This window comes from Lepidochelys kempii, chromosome 9 (genome assembly GCF_965140265.1).
Source record: "Lepidochelys kempii isolate rLepKem1 chromosome 9, rLepKem1.hap2, whole genome shotgun sequence".
Taxonomy (NCBI): domain Eukaryota; kingdom Metazoa; phylum Chordata; order Testudines; family Cheloniidae; genus Lepidochelys; species Lepidochelys kempii.
The window spans coordinates 100,844,842-100,864,583 of record NC_133264.1 but is presented as its reverse complement, the minus strand read 5'-3'; the positions used below and the strand labels follow the sequence as shown (position 1 = coordinate 100,864,583).

The 19,742-nt window shown below is 45.7% G+C and overlaps 1 protein-coding gene across 6 annotated transcripts in view; it reads left to right on the top strand.

Moving 5' to 3' along the window:
- The window catches only part of PLS3 (plastin 3), an 87,943-nt gene that overhangs the window by 12,732 nt on the left and 55,469 nt on the right, over positions 1-19,742 (top strand). The window contains exon 1 of one of the 6 annotated variants that reach the window (XM_073358566.1): positions 13,995-14,056. The exons of 4 other annotated variants lie outside the window; for them this stretch is intronic. In XM_073358566.1, coding sequence (XP_073214667.1) covers positions 14,010-14,056 — 47 coding nt within the window. In that variant the 5' untranslated portion in view covers positions 13,995-14,009. Of the gene's footprint in view, positions 1-13,994; positions 14,057-19,742 lie in introns of those variants that run through there. One more of the 6 variants, XM_073358570.1, reaches the window with a different exon arrangement.

Genomic DNA, 19,742 nt, shown 5'->3' with positions numbered 1-19,742 from the left:
CTTGGAGAGCAAAGTCACTCTAGATCCCCACCCTTTCCCCTCAAATCAGGCACATAGCCTGACACCACAGTGACTTGGAGAGAGGACAAGGTTATGCTCTGCCTCAGTGTGGTGAAACTACCAAGTGATAAGGGGCATAACTTGCATAGTTCATTCAAATGTAACACTGACATGTTGCAACTATTCAGCTTTATCAACAATAGCACTGTGTGTAACTAACACAAATTGCAACATCTATAGCGATTGTAATGAAACAGATTTGTGTGTGTGGATTTTATTTCACAATGGCAGCGGCTGTTAGCCTCTCCCCCTGTGATGTACGATATGTAGGACAGGTCTTATTCTCCTCTTTGCAGGAGAATCAGCTGAGAAAGCCCCTTAGCATAGAACATAAGCAGTCTTTAAAAGAAGTTAATCTGTTCGCCCTGCCCATTGCTTGCTGTGACAGTAATAACATGGCTTCCATAATGTGCGGTTCTGCTGCCTAACTTTCGTGTGCCTCTGATTTGACTCTGCTGGAAAGAGGGAGGCAAAGCTCATTCCTACCCACTCGTCAGGGCTGTGTGTCTGACTCGCTGGGGAGTGCTGCTGTGAGAATTGAATGCTGTCTCAAGGCAGGTAAAGTTGCTGGATCAGCAACAAAGTTAACTATGTTCATAACTGCACTGATACAACTGAGTGGAAATTTGTATTGAGATTATTCATTCCTGTAACTGGAATTCACATCCTGGGAATCCACAGTTCAGACTAGGATTGTTTGGTGAAGAAAGTTTTGGAAAGAATGTAAATACTGGGTCCCCATTTACTTTGCTTTCATAATGATCTTCCATTCTCTTCCCTGCTAATCTGTTGGTAAGGGTCTGTGCAAAACAGACTTTATCAAGTGAGTATTTGTGTTTGGGTTTTAAACAGGGTTGTGGCTTTGAGATTCCAGGACGCTGACTCTTCTGGAGACAGGCTTATATATTCTTCTCTTTTGGAGCACTCCCTGGAATCTTGAACAGGAGTCCAGTGGGCAGGCAGAGACTCCAATCTGTCACTGTTTTTCTTGGGTGAAAGCAGTGTTTGTCTTTGCTATAAGTAATGCAGCTGTGTAGAGCGGGCCTGCAGAGTACCAACTACTGTAGAATATGTAGTAAAACGTTGCTTTGAGCCACAGTGTAAAGCAACGCGCTCCTCTCCAGCTGTTTGTGGTGGCAATAGGGGTTAAGCTAGTGGTAACCATGTTACCCTTCAGTCCCCATCTTCGTGGCTCGTGCACAAAGCATTTCACCATAAATACTAAATTAAAAGAACATTGCTTCATTTAGGCCCTGAAATATGTTATTAGTTGAGCCCACGGTTATCAGCTGGGGATCAGGGTCCTGCTGAGCTAGGTCCTGTGATGACGCACAGTAAAAAGATGGCCGGCTTCAAAGGGGTAGCCGGGTATCAGCAAAAACAACAAGGAGTCCTTGTGGCACCTTAGAAACTAACACATGTATCTGGGCATAAGCTTTTGAAAGCTTATGCCCAAGTAAATGTGTTTAGTCTCTAAGGTGCCACAAGGACTCCTCGTTGTTTTTACAGTAAAAAGACATTCCCTGCTCCTAAAATCTTAGTCTGGGCTGTGACAGGATTCAACAGGTAGGTGTAGTGAACAAAGGGGGTAGGAAAAGGAGAGAATGGTAAAGTGACCATGTTATTGATATAACTTCCACCATACCGCCTTGGGGAAGGCAAACTCCTGGGCCCTGATTTCCATAAATGCTATGGAGTGGAGGGGGCGATCTGGACCCTGGATGTGTTTCTCATGTCACCAAAGCTCTTGTGACTGAATCTCTAACATGCCACAAGTACTCCTTGTTCTGTTTGCTGATACAGACGAACACGGCTACCACTCTGTAATCCAGACTGCAGTTTATACTGCTTACAATCCCTCTGCGCTGTTTGGCTGGGGGATGTGCCAACCCCTTTCTTGGGGAGAATGATCAGGGGAGATCCCAGCACAATATTGCTCCCACCCTCTAATCGCCCCTCCTTGTTGATCAAATTTTGAGCTCAGAATTTCTCTGGGATACTTGCCACTGCTTAACTAAGTCAAGAACGGCAGTGCACTTGAATGTACCACTCCAGAGCTTGCAAAACTTGCGTTGCTGATATCCAGCTGGGAAGGTTTTGGAGGTGTGGGCCCCTGTAACCTTAACCCTCCTGGAGAGATGGCGTCAAGTTACATCTGCCACTGAAAGTGAGTTGTAGAATGATGTGAAGAAGGCTTATCTCAGCTCTTTCTCCAAAGATCAAAGCTAGCATGGTTGGTGATGTATGTCTGCTGGGGTTATGTAAGGCCCTGTTCTGGGGAGGATCTGAAGGAGAAAGGGAGCAGAGGGATTACAAGAGGGTTGTGGGAGGAGAGGCCTCACAGGTTAGATAAATATGAGCCGTGACCCTTGTTTGTCCATCACCAGTCACATAGGAACATCTGGAGATTTTGGTGCGATCCAAGTCTTTTCTGACTAGTCTGTATCCCTTTATCTTCCCACTTGTCAACGCTTCAGCTTCATGATAAAGGCTCTGTCTTGCTTTAGGAGAGCCGTCAGAAGTTCAGCAGAGGGTAGGAGGGGCAATACCATGCTGTGTGTAGTAGCGTGCTATCCTTTGGTACGTCGAGTCTTCTGTATAGAATGCACATGAGTTAGTGTTGGCCTTGATCCATGTTGGATGCTTTTGGTGCAGTCAGTACGCTGATAAAGGGTAAAAAATGCACAATAAATATTTGAGTTTTATCTGTCTGCAAAACAGAGTTGTGTTCTTCCGGTCAAAATAGGTTTTGTATGCTTTAGAATCTCTCTTTAATTTCTTAGTTAGAAAACAAGCTTAGCAAAGGTGAAACACAATCCATGAAGTAAGTATAAAACATTGAGTAGCGAACCTGTTAAGTGAAGGGTCTGGTTTGATTGCAGCCATCTTACACTAAGTCTTTGCCTTCATTTCAAAAAGTGGTGTTCTCTCTCTCTCCCTTTTTTTTTAAACATTGAGCTAACAACTTATTGTGTAGACCTAGTGGAACAAGTCACAGGTAGCTAGTACCTCAGTGTAGCCAGTTGAAGTCAACCCAAAACCTGCCACCTGGGATTTGCCACTAATAACTACACCTAGGTAACAAGTATCGGGGTAGCCATGTTAGTCTTTATCCACAAAAACAACAAGAAAAGGAGTACTTGTGGCACCTTAGAGACTAACCAATTTATTTAAGCATAAGCTTTCGTGAGCTACAGCTCACTTCATCGGATGCATTCAGTGGAAAACACAGTGGGGAGATTTACATACATAGAGAACATGAAACAATGGGTGTTACCATACACACTGTAACCAGAGTGATCACTTAAGGTTAGCTATTACCAACAGGAGAGCGGGTGGCGGCGGGGTGGGGGTGGGGACAGGACCTTTTGTCGTGATAATCAAGGTGTACTTTACTTTACTTTACATTACTTTGTGTATTGACCCATCCACTCCCAGTCTCTATTCAAGCCTAAGTTAATTGTATCCAGTTTGCAAATTAATTCCAATTCAGCAGTCTCTCCTTGGAGTCTGTTTTTGAAGGGTTTTTTTTGTTGAAGAATTGCCACTTTTAGGTCTGTAATCAAGTGACCAGAGAGATTGAACCAGTTCTCTGACTGGTTTTTGAATGTTACAATTCTTGACGTCTGATTTGTGTCCATTTATTCTTTTTCGTAGAGAGTGTCCAGTTTGACCAATGTACGTGGCAGAGGGACATTGCTGGCACATGATGGCATCTATCACATTGGTAGATGTGCAGGTGAACGAGCCTCTGATGGTGTGGCTGATGTGATTAGGCCCTATGATGGTATCCCCTGAATAGATTTATTTGAGCATAAGCTTTTGTGGGTAAAAACCCACAAGTCACAGGAGTGCATGGGGAGGGGAATCTGGTAAGTTAATGCTTGAATGTAAATATCCCTGAGATACATGGGCTCCTGCTGCTGAACAGTAAACTGTAGGAGGCAGAGAGAAACCCGACTTCTCTATTCTATGGGGACTAATTACGTGGCTGCTAATGCAAACTTAGGGGTAATGTATGAACTAACTCATCAGGGGCTGTCACGTGGGGCTAGAGCTGGTTACACTGAATGTGGAAGGCGGGAAGTCATTTCAGTTCTTCCTGGGCCTGAATGCTTTGGGCAGTTAACTAATTAACAACATCCAGAGAGCTATGGTGATAGGAGACTCACAGTCTGACAGATAATGACCTGCATTGTGTGTGTAAGCCAGGAGAGTTTGAGTCACATTAAGCATTTAAAAAGCTTTCAGAGCAAGCTACCAAACAGCCTGGGGCTCACTACTCCAGCGGGCCATTGTCACAATAGATTTTCCAGCAGGGGCTTAAGAATTAGATGGAACAATTTTTAGCAGAAACCAGTAAATCTAGTCCTGAGCTAAATAGCTGGAAATGGCTCCAAGATGTCTGAGGCATGAGTGCTCATGATTCTGGTTCCTGACTTGACCAGTTTGACTTAAATGAACTGATAGGCTAGCTACTAGAGGCGCTTAAGAGACTGATGAGGTTGACAGCTGGCCATATAAAATCTGGGGGTTCTTAAGTAGGGTGACCAGATAGCAAGTGTGAAAAATCGGGATGGGGTAATAGGCACCTATATAAGACGGGTTTCAGAGTAACAGCCGTGTTAGTCTGTATTCGCAAAAAGAAAAGGAGGACTTGTGGCACCTTAGAGACTAACCACTTTATTTGAGCATGAGCTTTCGTGAGCTACAGCTGTAAAGCTTATGCTCAAATAAAGTGGTTAGTCTCTAAGGTGCCACAAGTCCTCCTTTTCTATATAAGACAAAGCCCTGAATATTGGGATGGTCCCTATAAAATCGGGACATCTGGTCACCCTGTTCTTAACACCTGGAGATACTGATGAGTTCAAAGTCTGTCCTTGTCAGAGTGAAGGTGTGGACCCAGCTTGGAGCTATGGTGGTGGGGTTACTTTAGAATTTGTATATAATTTTACAAGTGTGCATTTTGTAAGAGTGCTTCCTACAATGGGTGAGTTACCACTTCTGCCTTTTCATTGGTAGGTGAAGTATTGTGTGTTGGCAGCATTTCCCATCAATAGCTACTCAGACAACTCACATCTGCTCTAGTGTAAAGATCTCTCCTGGCAAACTGGAGAGAGAGATTATGTAAGACCGGAGGTCAGGTGATGCCTAATTGCCATTCCTGCTGTAGTCATGAGTCATGGGCAGAGCCACAGCCTGTTCCCTGAATAGCAATCCTGCCTTGTCCATTACAGCAATTTGCTTTCTGTTGGTAACTTAATATAGTACTTCTGCAGTCGCTCACTGACCAAACCATTCAGTGTCCTGTTCTTTTTAAACAAAATAAACAAAACAAAGGTGTGTTTAATATTAGGCAAAATCCATAAGTCTGACTTAAAATGAGGTAAACATTTTAAAGTACCTGTTAGCATTTTGGTGTCTTTATTTCAAAAGTGAATTTGTGCAATGAAAGATACAAGCACGAATGGCTGGTGAGTGTGCGGACTTAAGTTGCTGCCGTTCACATGGCAGAATATCCCTTGTGACAGGGAAAGCTGAAAGGCAAGGACCGTTTCTGACACTCTCCTCATACCCACTCCGGGATACTGAAAAGCCAGGTTAACTACTGGTTATATCTTACTGGTTTTAAATGATCACAAATGTCCCACTTTTGCTGCATGTCAAAAGAAGACTTTGCTACTTACACACTTGTTTGACTTTTTAAGGAGCACTTTGAGCTTCACCTTTTGCAAGTTAACCATTCTGTGAAGACCCAGCGTTCTATCTGGGTTCAAAGTGTGAACTGTTTAAGGACTTGTCTACACTGGAAAACTGCCTGGGACAGCTCCCTGTGTGGACACTACTTTGGAATACAGTACGAATGACTCCTACTCAAGAACTGAGTGTCCAAGCAAGGAGCTGTTCTGGAGTAGCTGTTCCAGTCAGTTTCCCCATGTAAACAAGCCCTCTCCATTCATTCACCTTCTGTGGTTGAGCAGAACAGCACCCCGGTAGTCCAGCAGCTGGCTTGGAGGTGATGATGCAGAGTCCCAAGCAGCAAGATGAGTGGTACTGAGAGGAGACGTCAGCTGAGCCGAAATCTGCCGATGTCTCTTGTTGATTACCATGCACCTTGATTACCATGCACATTGTAGGGAGAGTGGTCACTTTGGATGAGCTATTACCAGCAGGAGAGTGAGTTTGTGTGTGTATGGGGGTGAGGGAACCTGGATTTGTGCAGGAAATGGCCCACCTTGATTATCATGCACATTGTGAAGAGAGTTGTTACTTTGGATAGGCTATTACCAGCAGGAGAGTGAGTTTGTGTGTAGGGGGGTGGAGGGTGAGAGAACCTGGATTTGTGCTGGAAATGGCCCAACTTGATGATCACTTTAGATAAGCTATTACCAGCAGGACAGTGGGGTGGGAGGAGGTATTGTTTCATGATCTCTGTGTGTATATAATATCTGCTGCAGTTTCCACGGCATGCATCCGATGAAGTGAGCTGTAGCTCACGAAAGCTCATGCTCAAATAAATTGGTTAGTCTCTAAGGTGCCACAAGTACTCCTTTTCTTTTTGTCTCTTGTTGGTCTTCCTGTTGCACTGAGAACTTTTTTGGAAGACAGGTACTCCCTCTTCCTGCTCCTGGCTCACTGCTTGTCTCTTTAAATCTGTTCCTTTTGCATTTGTCCTTGGAAAACTTCAGCTACCCCTTCCCCTTCAGCTCTCCCTGGCTCTAGCAGTGAAGTGCCTTTTCCGAGCAACCAATTTACTGTAATTGCTGTGCTTTCTGATTATAGCACAAAGTGCACCTTGCAGGGGAAGTTCTTGGCTAAAAATATTCTGTGCTTAACTTCTTACTAGCGTCACCTCCCTCTTTATAAGACAAAGGCCCGCTCTGCTTTTCCTCAATCTCCTGGTGGTAGAGCAGAGGTGGGAGAGTCCCCCAAATTGCTGGTGTAGGTCAGGCCCTGTGACACTGCTCAGATGCCAGTCTTAAACCATTCCCAGTAGGGCAGCAAACTCTGAGTTCTCTGCAGTTTGGCCTTGCGAAGGATAACGTCGCTGGCAACTGCCTCTTGCTGTGAAATCTGCAGAAGTGTTGTAAGCAAAAACTGGAGGAGAGATTTCTTCCCCTTGCATGTAGTCTGAGTCTCAGTGTGCTCCTGGGTTCACTGGACAGCATGTTCTCTTCCCTTTTCAATCCCCCCGTTCCATGCTTCTCACCTGACATTTCTGAGATGTAAGAAAGTGGGTGATTCAGTCCCAACTATAACATATGCTTCCTGCTTGTCAGCATCAGGAAATTAGTGGACACGGAGCTTATTCGAGACTCTGCTTACCAAATAGCAAGAAACAAGGTGCCCTCTACATTGTGTTCAGGTTACACCTTCAGCCTCCTGGAACATCTGTGATCGCCCGCCTGAATGAATAGGGGTTTAGCTACTACACCAAACTCTGATATTCAGGGCTAGCGAAGAAGTGGAACATAGTCCTTAATATCCTTTGTGAGCTGCAGAATCCTACTCCAGTGTGCAACCTTTGTTAAAGGCAAACACACAAACTTCTAGCCCCTGTGATTGTGAACAAATCCTTGAATGCACACAGCACAACTTCTGTGGTGGTGTCTTCTGGATGCAGGCAGCCTGAAACGATTGCTCTGAGAGGTGTTAAGTCTGAAACCGCAAGAGGGCAACTGCTAAAGTTAACCTTGGTGTTCCTCCCGCTCCCTAGTTGTCAGACTCTTCCTACACCTTTTATATTGATATAAAATTCTGCAGTATGTCCACAACTGACTCTCTGGGTGGGGGCGGGAAAAGGGGAGCGACGTGAAATGGAATGTGGTATGAAAAGAACACCGGGGAGAGGATGCTGTTCGAGTTTTGAATTGAATTCCATATGAAAACAATTTGCAAATGAGGCTGCCACCGAAGTCAGGTGCTCCCGAACCTGGGGCTGGCTTGCTGGGCACTACATAGGACTCTGGTGACCGTTTGTCCTGAATTGCTTGTGGCTCTGCATGGATCGCAGTCGAAGTCAATAATAGGTGGCTGGAGAGAGGACGGGCATTAGTTGCCAAAACTCTGCCAAACTGACTCTTGGCACGTTCTTCCTGACAAAGAAGTGGGCAGTCCAGGCGGTCCTGTTCCGGAGTTCTAGCCTCTGACCTTCTCTTCCCCTGCCACTGGTTCTCTGGCTAGTAGGGCCTTTTGTTTTCTCTTGAGAACCTAATTATACCAACCATCCTGTAAATGGTCCAGGATACTGAATGTGAGAAGCCTTTAATGGAGCAGGGCAGATGGCCTTGTTTTTGCTAGTTAAATGATGCTTTGAGCACTGACTTTAGGGCAAGGCCTCAAGGACAAGTTGATGGTGACTGGAGTGGCCCAACAGCCACCTGCTCCACCCCCACCCCCAAGTTTTGGGTTTTTATGACCCTGAAATCTCAGTCGGAGCCACAGCTCCTTCAAGCTCCGTTTGCGCTGCTTCAGTGGCACAAAGGGGCTTCATGCAGCAGCTAACTAGCCTCATCTAGGGCCTAGCCTAACCTACTGGCTGCAGGGGGCATCCTGGTATGTGTGTCAGGTGTAGGCTGGGAGCTAGGCCACTGATCCTAGTTAGCAGAGTGATATTTTCAAGACTCTTGTCAGTCAGTGTAAGTTAGAGCAGTCCCAAGGCTGCTCTAAATTGTTCAGGTGGCCAGTTTGGCCCCAGCAGCCTCCCAAGGTTGGAAGGAGGAATGTGGAAGCCACCAGTGCCTCCTTCCCAGGAGGCCTCTGGCCCTGCTCTTTTGCTTCTGGGGATTTGTGAATTTTGACATCAGGGTGGATTTGATTTAAATCACATTGATTTTAAATCACTAGTCAGGAAGACTTGATTTAATCATGCGTTTCTACATAAAAGTGCATTCTTGTTGGTTGTTATAACCATAATACATATTCTTCACCACTCAGAGGTAGATGTAGGTTTCATTTTTAGAAGGTACATGCTATATACATTTTTAAACAGTGATTTATTCTGAAAACTTTTCAGATGAGTTTTACAGATATATCCGAAAATGAAGGATTGTTTGGTTATTTCATTTACCAAAGGTAATTGAAGCAGATAGTTCACCTTCCAATTATTTCATAAATATCTCCAATTCAATAGGTTAATCATTAACATTTGGAGGATTTTCTTGCCATGCTGTATTAGGAGGAGAACATCACCAGATAGACATTTAAATTTGTTTTATTTAACTAAAACAACAACATTAAGTATTCTGGATTTTTTTCTTCAACAGCAAACATATAATATTTTAACAAAACAAGCATATGTCCCTCGCTTCTCACATTTATCTCCAGACTTCTTCTCCTTGTCCAGATCTATTCCACCCCCAACAATCTTCTATTCGTTGAACTGTTTGAAACTTTGCACTTTTAGAAAGAGGTAAGGGATTGATTCTGTGTACACAAATTTGCAGAGGGACAATAGAGTTGATGTCTGTTATTTCTCACCTCTATGTAGTATCTATTTGTTTAAAAACATTTTTGCTGTTAACAAGCATGTTACCTCTGGAGACGCAAATCCACAGTTTGAGAACTGCAAAACTAAGCGTCTCTGATGGTATCTTTTAGACTGAACACTGAGTCCCATTGGGTAGATAGAAAGATTAACCTAAATAAGTGTTTGTTTGTAATTTAAACCTCTCAGGGATTTCTGTATGCCTTTGGGATGATCTGGTTGGCTCTTACAGGAGCAGGTATGGTTAGTCTGTCTGTCCAATTACTGCTAGACAATATCGGTGTACCTAGTGCGGAGGTGGGCAATTACAGCCTGCGGGCCACGTCCAGCTCGCGGGACTGTCCTGCCCGGCCCTGGAGCTCCCAGCCGGGAAGGCTAGCCTCCGGCCCCTCCCCTGCTGTCACTCCTACCCCGCAGCCAGCGCACTGGGCGGCATGCTCATGCAGGGCAGCACAGCAACGTGTCTGGCTCCGGCACGGTAAGGGGGCGGGGGCTCCCAGGGCAGCAGTCAGGGGACAGGGAGCAGGGGGCAGCTGGATTGGTCAGTGGTTCTGGGGGGACAGTCAGGGGACGGAGCAGGGGGCGGTTGGATGGGGTGGAGGTTTTGTGGGGGGTGGTCAGGGGACGGGGAACAGGGGGGGTTGGATAGGGCATGGGGAGTCCCATGGGGCCTGTCGGGTTAGGGGTGTGGATAGGGGTTGGGGCAGTCAGGGGACAGGGAGTGGGGGGCTTGGATAGGGGGTGGGGTCCCAGGTTACGGGAGGGGGTCTCAGGAGGGGGTGGTCAGGGGACAAGGAGCGGGGCGTTGGATGGGTCAGGGATTCTGAGGGGGGCAGTGAGGGGGCAGATAGAGGGTGGGGGCCAGGCTGATTGGGGAGGCACAGCCTTCCCTACCCGGCCCTCCATATAGTTTTGCACCCCGGTGTGGCCTTCGGGCCAAAAAGTTTGCCCACCCCTGACCTAGTGGATTGAGTGCATTGCAGGGAGCCAGGAATTTCTTAGGGCTGATCTACGTTGGCCCTCGCTCAGGGGTGTGGAAAGCAGCCCGCTGGGCGCTGCAAGGCTCTGCGCTGTGACCTGCCAGCCCCCGGAGGCGCGCCCCTCGCGGACGTGGGTGGTTTTAGAGGTCTGCGCCATGCCCGCACAAGGCACGTTAAAGAGCTGCCATGGTAGTGTTTTCATGTTGCCAGGGAAGACACGCCCTTACTTCTAATCCCGGGTGCTTGACTCGGTTGCTCTTTGGCCTTGAGCAAATCTCTTAACTGCTCTGCCTGAGCTTCCCTGTGTCTAAGATTTACTTCATTTCGGGAGGGTGTGGGACTGTTAATGTTAGGGGTAGTTGCACTGTGAGGAATGAGTCATTTGTCAGAAGTGAATGGGACAGTTCAGGGTTTAATGGGAGTTCCTGCTGTGTGTGTGTAACTGGCATGTCTTAGGGCAGGGCTACACTGGAAAGCTCAAAGCGCTGCTTGCTGCGGGAGCGTTCCCACACTCGCACTTCAAAGCGCTGCCGTGGTCGCGCGTGAGCGCTGGGGGAGAGCTCTCCCAGCGCTCCCGGTACTCCACTCCCACCAGGGGATTAGCTTCCAGCGCTCGGAGCCTGTCTACACTAGCGTTTTAAGGCGCTCAGCCTTGCTGTGCTCAGGGGGGTGACTTTTCACACCTCTGAGCCAGCAAGTTAGAGCCCTATAAAATGCAAGTGTAGAGGAGCCCTTAGTATCACTAGAATCTCTGCTAACTAGCTCAGATAAGCATGATTGTGCTCTCAGATTGACAAATGGATTTGCTTCCCAGTAATACTCCATATGGAGAGCGAGACTTTGACTTGTGTAAAATACACTCTCTGCATGTGCAAACACCTCCGCTTTGGGTAGCGAACTACAGAATTTGGAGAATGGTATTAATTATGAAATTGACAACATCCCGATTTTGGAGTCACTTCAGATTCTGTAAATCTCCCTGAAAGACTTTTTTTCCCTCTTGAGATCATATGTTGAGTGGCTGTAAGATTTCTCTTGTGCAAGAACTGGAGAAACCAAATCTGACCAGGCATGCCCTAGGAAGCGACGTGGGAGTGTTCCTGAAACTGTCCACTCCACAGGCTCCCAGAGATGCTCTCGCTCCAGGGTGTGGCTGAGAGCATGACTTTGGAGTGACTAGCACTGGCCTTAGTGCTGGTTGAGGTTTTTGAGCAGAATTGCATATGCATCGACAGTACTGGATTCGGAGAGATTTAGAGAGCTGACTGCTTCTCAAGGTACAGATCGACTAGTTAGCACTTAACCTCCCCCTTCATACTCGCGTCTTTACAGATGTGTGAAAAAGTAAGGGATGTATTACGTCATGCACCGATGGTACATTCAAAGCTTGCTCTCGATGGTTCTGAAGCCCCCTTAGTGCTCACAACCGCGTCCATGTTGACTAAAAGGGCTGGGAGCTGACCTCCTTTAGCTCTCCCACGATGGGAGTGGCTTAGGCCGCAGCACTGCACGCGGCCTTGTCTTGCTGATGCTCAGCTTTCAAAGGGGCCATCGCGTTGTTCTGAACCAGATTCAGCTGGTCTAGGTACAGGAGGGAGAATGACGTTATCGAGGATCCAGCCGAACTCAGAAGCTGTAGGGTTTTTGGTTTCGGCTGTGCCTGCTTCATCCCTGCTTCTGTCTCATGTCCTTTCCCACACGAGAGCTGCTGCTGGTGTGCATTTCTTCTCCAGTATCCCAGCCCCGTCGGACCCCGGTGGCCAGAGGTGGAGAGGGGTAATTGGAAGAAGCTGGTACTCAAGTGCTCCGTAACCCCTTTGACCTTTCTCTGGAGAGTCGAGATGCTGGTGCTTAAAGTTCAGAGCTTGTCTTGGGAGCATGCAAAGAAGTCATGAAATCCAGAGTTTAGTTGTACAGAGAGAACATATAAAAGACACCACACGATACCAAGAGATTTTGTAATGTCTGAAAGCCCATGTGGTAAATCTGCAGTATCTAAGTCTTGCTGTCATGTGCGAATCGCTTGCAAAGAACCAAGAGAAAACAGTTCAGACTAGTGACCTGTAAATGTCTGTCTTGTTGCATATTTGTAAACTGAAACTTTAATTATGGTCTGGGATAGAACCACCAGATAAGGACTAGATGTCCTAGTTAATACGCTGTATTACTGATAATGTCTCACGAAGGCATAGGACAGCATTCATAGTGTGTGTGGTGACATGAATGGAGATAATTCATAAAGGACACCTACACTTTAGCTGTGAGACTTGTTGCTGGGTTGGGCAGAAGGCTGGGGGAATCAGGATTATCTTTTTAAAAAAAATAAAATAAAATATGAATCTTATTTAGTTTCTTCAGTAGTTTTGCCTGACTAGCTCTTTTGTTCTATGTAGCACACTTCTTAACTGCTCATAGTGCTCCCCAAAAGTTCAGTGTCAACATAGCTATCTCCTGAACCTCCTCGTTCAAGGGAAAGGGTAGCAGTACTGTGTACTTCCTCAGGCAACCAGGTACACCAGCCTATGTTATCAACTCCTGTACCTGATGTAGAATGCCTGGCTGTGATGTTCTTATACGCCCTGTTTGTTCCAGTTAGTATAAGTTAGAGCTGCCTTTAGACTGCCCTGGTGCACAGCCAGCCCAAGATCAAGGGAGTACAAAAGGTAGTTTTAAAGCCACCTTTGTATTTCTCTCACTGTCTTCCTGACTTCTGCTGTGTGCTCCTCGGCTGCAGTTGAGACCAGATGACTCATTTTCCTGGCTGAAGTATTTTTGTTAATAAAATGCAATGAAAATCTGTTGGCAGAGTATTTAAATCTTCAGAATGACCACGGATTCTTTACCACTCTCAATTCTTCAATCACCTGAGAGTTTTATTCAGGGTGGAGTAAACTCCCCTGCTAGCATGGGGGGGGGGATGGATTGATCGCCCTCTAAAAGAGGGGCTTAATAAAAGCAATTTCTTAACATGAATAGTGTATAAAACCTGCCTCACTTATCCTTGATGGGGTTTGTATTTCTGTGCATCAAGTCAGAGATCAAGTCAATGTAATAAAAAATGCTTGCTTGGTAACTTGTCTTTTGCTTGTGATGTCTGATGTGAAGCCTGTCTGTCGTGTTATAGGACAAACAGCGTGGGTTTGTGCTTTAAAAGTAGCTGGACTTTTTATTAATATATTTATTACAAAGTACACAGGCCAGTGTTGAACTGCGTACACTCGTAAGGTTCTGGAGAGGCAGTGATAGAAGTGGCTGTTGTGGGTGTGGGAGAAATATGCCACTTTTTTGTAAATGTTTTGCAGTGTAATGCTAGCTTCTCAGGAAGAGTATTTTAAGTTGTAGTATTCGGTCAGCATGTTCTCATTTGCTGGCAGGAAGTGTTGTAACTTGCTGTTTAGAATTGCAATTGTAAGAGGAATGCTGGATTTCCAGATTAACTTTCTGGGCGTGGGTCTGGGTGAGGTGCCATTAGTCCCAGGACTATGCAAGGGAGCAGGGTTGCTCTCCTCTCAGAACAGGAGGAGGAAAGGTAAGGATATCTTATTCTGTGAGCCAGCATTTTAACCTCAGCTTGAATTTACTACATTTCCTGGTAGCCCTGGATGCTGGTAGTTTGTACATGAATTTGTGCATGCTTGAGAGAGATGCCTTTCCTTTATTTTTTTGTAGTAGCTTCTGATGCTGTAGCCCGATATGCAAAGCAAGTAGCTTTAGCCGAAGACAACCAAATCCTAGCGAACATGGTTTTCATCTGTGCTCCTGATCAAATATCACTGTATGTTAGCTGTGTCTCGTTTGTTTGGAGTGCTGTGATGTAAATATAATTCAGTGTTCATTAGTTGTCTTTGTTAGAGAGTGAAGTGACAAGACATAACTCTTTTTTAAAAACTAGCTGGACTGTGGTCCTCCCTTCCACCCTCCCCCGCAAGCACTTACCGTAGTTTAATAATTTTAAATGGCTTTCTGCAATGTTGAAATGCTAGTACCATTTAAGCTTGCATTCCACTGTAACTTGCTGAAAGGTGCTAAACGTTTAGTGCTGGTAGCTCTATGCATCTGCTTCTGTATATGAAGGATCTAAGCAAGAAGAACAAGTTTTTACGGGAGTATCTGGGAATACTACTGGCTCTGGAGTCCAAATGCTCTTTTTTCAGAGGATTACAGCAAACCGGAGTCAGTACCCCTCTGATCATTTATTTAAATACACATTGCTGGCATGATATGAAACAGTGCTTTAGTGAGTGGAAGGCATCTGGTATTGTAGGTTAGGAAGTGTTGATGTCTGAGGCTGAAATACACTAATCTTCCATAGAAGTTTCATAGTGGAAAAATAGCCCTATGGCTTATTTGAAAGCCATAATACACTAGTTATAAATACTTAAACAGTAGCTGTCACTTTGACTAATGGTGCCTGTCAAGGTTCCTTCCCCGCTCTGAACTCTAAGGTACAGATGTGGGGACCTGCATGAAAACCCCATAAGCTTATTTTTACCAGCTTAGGTTAAAACTTCCCCAAGGTACAAACTATTTTACCTTTTGCCCTTGGACTTTATTGCTGCCATCACCAAGCGTCTAACAAATATATAACAGGGAAAGAGCCCGCTTGGAAATGTCTTTCCTCCCCAAACCCTACACCCCCTTTCCTGGGGAACGCTTGATAAAAATCCTCACCCATTTGCATAGGTGAACACAGACCCAAACCCTTGGATCTTAAGAACAATGAAAAAGCAGTCAGGTTTTTAGAAGAAGAATTTTAATTGAAGAAAAAAAGTAAAAGAATCACCTCTGTAAAATCAGGATGGTAAAGACCTTACAGGGTAATCAGATTCCAAACATAGAGAATCCCTCTAGGCAAAACCTTAAGTTACAAAAAGACACAAACAGGAATAAACATTCCATTCAGCACAGCTTATTTTATCAGCCATTAAACAAAACAGAATCTAAAGCATCTCTAGCTAGATTACTTACTAAATTCTGAGACTCCATTCCTTTCTGTTCCCGGCAAAAGCATCACACAGACAGAGAGAGCCTTTGTTTCTCCCCCTCCTCCAGCTTTTGAAAGTATCTTGTCTCCTCATTGGTCATTTTGGTCAGGTGCAAGCGAGGTTATCCTAGCTTCTTAACCCTTTACAGATGAAAGGGTTTTTCCTCTGGCCAGGAGGGATTTTAAAGGTGTTTACCCTTCCCTTTATATTTATGACAGTGCCATTTTCAGGTGCAGCTAGCAAGAGATGTTAAGAGTAACAAGAAGGGTTTCTTCAGGTATGTTAGCAACAGGAAGAAAGTCAAGGAAAGTGTGCGCCCCTTACTGAATGAGGGAGGCAACCTAGTGACAGAGGATGTGGAAAAAGCTAATGAACTCAATGCTTTGTTTGCCTCTGTCTTCACGAACAAGGTCAGCTCCCAGACTACTGCATTGGGCAGCACAGGATGGGGAGGAGGTGACCGGCCCTCTGTGGAGAAAGAAGTGGTTCGGGACTATTTCGAAAAGCTGGATGAGCACAAGTCCATGGGGCCAGACGCGCTGCATCCGAGAGTGCTAAAGGTGTTGGCAGATGTGATTGCAGAGCCATTGACCATTATCTTTGAAAAGTCATGGTGATCGGCGGAGGTCCCGGACAACTGGAAAAAGGCTAATGTAGTGCCCATCTTTAAAAAAGGGAAGGAGGAGGATCCTGGGAACTACAGGCCAGTCAGCCTCACCTCAGTCCCCGGAAAAATCATGGAGCAGGTCCTCAAGGAATTAATTCTGAAGCACTTAGAGAAGAGGGAAATGATCAGCAACAGTCAGCATGGATTCACCAAGGGCAAGTCATGTCTGACTAACCTAATTGCCTTCTATAACAAGATAACTGGCTCTGTGAATGAAGGGAAAGCAGTGGACATGTTATTCCTTGACTTGAGCAAAGTTTTTGATACGGTATCCCACAGTATTCTTTCTAGCAAGTTAAAGTAATATGGGCTGGATGAATGGACTATAAGGTGGATAGAAAGCTGGCTAGATTGTCGGGCTCAATGGCTCCATGTCTAGTTGGCAGCTGGTATTAAGTGGAGTGCCCCAAGGGTCAGTCCTGGCGCCTGTTTTGTTCAGTATCTTCATAAATGATCTGGAGGATGGTGTGGATTGCACCCTCAGCAAGCTTTCAGATGACGCTAAACTGGGAGGAGAGGTAGATACGCTGGAGGGTAGGGATAGGATACAGAGGGCCCTAGACAAATTAGAGGATTGGGCCAAAAGAAATCTGGTGAGGTTCAACAAGGACAAGTGCAGAGTCCTGCACTTAGCAAGGAAGAATCCCATGCACCGCTACAGACTAGGGACTGAATGGCTCGGCAGCAGTTCTGCAGGAAAGGACCTAGGGGTTACAGTGAATGAGAAGCTGGATCTGAGTCAACAGTGGGCCATTGTTGCCAAGAAGGCTAATGGCATTTTGGGCTGTATAAGTAGGGGCATTGCCAGCGGATCGAGGGACGTGATCGTTCCCCTCTATTCGACATTGGTGAGGCCTCATCTGGAGTACTATGTCCAGTTTTGGGCCCCACATTACAAGAAGGATGTGAAAAAATTGGAAAGCGTCCAGCGGAGGGCAACAAAAATGATTAGGAGGCTGGAACACATGAGTTATGAGGAGAGGCTGAGGGAACTGGGATTGTTTAGTTTGCGGAAGAGAAGAATGAGGCGGGGATTTGATAGCTGCTTTCAACTACCTGAAAGGGGGTTCCAAAGAGGATGGCTCTAGGCTGTTCTCAATGGTAGCAGATGACAGAACGAGGAGTAATGGTCTCAAGTTTCAGTGGGGGAGGTTTAGGTTGGATATTAGGAAAAACTTTTTCACTGGGAGGGTGGTGAAACACTGGAATGCGTTACCTAGGGAGGTGGTGGAATCTCCTTCCTTAGAAGTTTTTAAGGTCAGGCTTGACAAAGCCCTGGCTGGGATGATTTTGTTGGGAATTGGTTCTGCTTTGAGCAGGGGGTTGGACTCGATGACCTCCTGAGGTCCCTTCCAATCCTGATATTCTATGATTCTATGATTACCTGTAGATGTGGTGGATGCTCTGTCAATTGAGGCTTTTAAAGTTAGAGCAGCTCTCCTCGAGGCATACAGCTGGAGGTTATGGGTTTGATGCAACAATCACTGGGTGAAATTCTCTGGCTTGTGTTATATAGGTGGTTAGGCTAGGTCATAATGGTTCCTTCTGGCCTTAATATCCATTAACTTCTGGTGCATATCACAAAGGTTCACAGCTGCCTCTCTTCTCTGTAGCAGCAGAGCTTGGCTGATCTTGCCTTGGGCATGACTGTGTTGGCAAGTATATTCCCTTGGCTCCCTGTGCCTTTCCTCCTTTGTAATTAATTTACTCTGGGGAGGAGAGTGGAACGCCTTGCTGTCTTTAAGGAAAACTTAATTTCACTACAGCAGATACAAATTTAATTTCACAAAGGTTTGCAATCTTTTTGGGAGGGAAAGGCTGGCAGAGTTTTTCTGCTATTCGGTACTTCAGTCTAACCTTTTTTTATCTGCTTCGATTAAAGATTCTGTCTCCTCCTTAACAGCCTCTCTGCAGTAAAGGAGCATCGTTGCTCTTTCAGTATTGCCCTCCCCTCCACTAATCTTGAGAGGATTACAAAGAAGTGCTCAGTTGTGTGTGGTTATTTTTTAGAAGAACCATCATAGGCAAGAAGTTATTTTCCTTTTTGCTTTCTTTAGTTCTTTCTGGTACCAAGGGGAGAGAATTCTTTCTATTGGCTGAATGGTCTCTCTTCCCTCAAAATCAAGTTCTTGTTTTCCTCCCATATCTAATCTATGCCCTTTTGATCAGCGTCTCTCTCTAGTAAGGAAGCTGTCAGCTGAAATTCTTCTTAAACCCCTGAAAATACAGTAAGTTCTTGGTCATGATAATGGTCTCTTGGGTTTCACAGTGGCTTGTTTCTAGTTCAGGAATGTATTCACTGTGTGGCGTTTTTCTGTTAAAATGTATTGTTCGTAATCTGCATAATGGGTACAAATCTCTGATATGGTGGCATTTTGTTCCTGGCTTTACAGCTTGAAGGCTGCTTCTGTTTGACACTCAAATTGATCAGATCTTGTTTGGAAAAATGCTTGGAGAGTGTTTCTGTATTTTTGAAAAGGGTTACACAAATGGAGACATGAAAGCAGTTGCTGAAACTTGCTGTAGTCTAACTCCTTTACGGGCCGGGAATGGAACAACACTCAGTTATGAATTAAATAAGCTTGTTTGCAGGGATGGGGTAAGCAGTGTCTAAGGGCTTGTGTACATTGTGCCACAGTGTGCTCAACAAGGCTGAGCGTTCGAGAGAGAGCACAACGCATTAGGGCCATGGCCCTGTCTAGACCCTGCTGGCACAAACTGGAAGATGTCTCATGCACATTAACATAGTCCTGTGGGATCTCTGCGTAGGAGAGAACGTGCTCCGAAGTATGGATAAATAAAATCAAGACCTCTTGGGTTCAACCCATTGTGTTGGCATGTGAGCGTAACCCACAGGCTGGTCAGTTCCCCCTTGTGCCCCGTTCAGAAGATAGGCGTTACAGCCCCCAGCTAGAGAGCCTGGCTCAGTCTCTGGACACTCCTGTTTCTTGCTCTGGAGGTCCCTGGTTCCGTCACTGGTGTTGTGCTCTCTAGAATTACACCGGAGGAGCAGTGCTTAGAGTCTAGCTTCTTGTGAGCCTTTAGAGAGGCAAATTTCCTGTCTAGAGACCAGGCTGTGTTAGGGTATGGTTTTGTGACAGCTCTGGGGGTGGGATGGGGAGGACAGGATTGGGGGAGGCAGTGTCCTCTCATTCCATAGCCAGAAAGAATGAGTTCCCTGTACACTGAATGCTGGCCAGGTCAAGCTGGGGAATCTCCGGGGAAGAGCAGCTGCTTGGAACCCAAAGGGTCAGGAAATGCTTAGGGTCTGATGCGTGGGGGCCAGAGGCTTCTGGGAGGAGGCAGTGTAGTCTGACAGGTTTCAGAGTAACAGCCGTGTTAGTCTGTATTCGCAAAAAGAAAAGGAGTACTTGTGGCACCTTAGAGACTAACCAATTTATTAGAGCATAAGCTTTTGTGAGCTACAGCTCACTTCATCAGATGCATATCATGGAAACTGCAGCAGACTTTATATATACACAGAGAATATGAACCAATACCTCCTCCCACCCCACTGTCCTGCTGGTAATAGCTTATCTAAAGTGATCATCAGGTGGGCCATT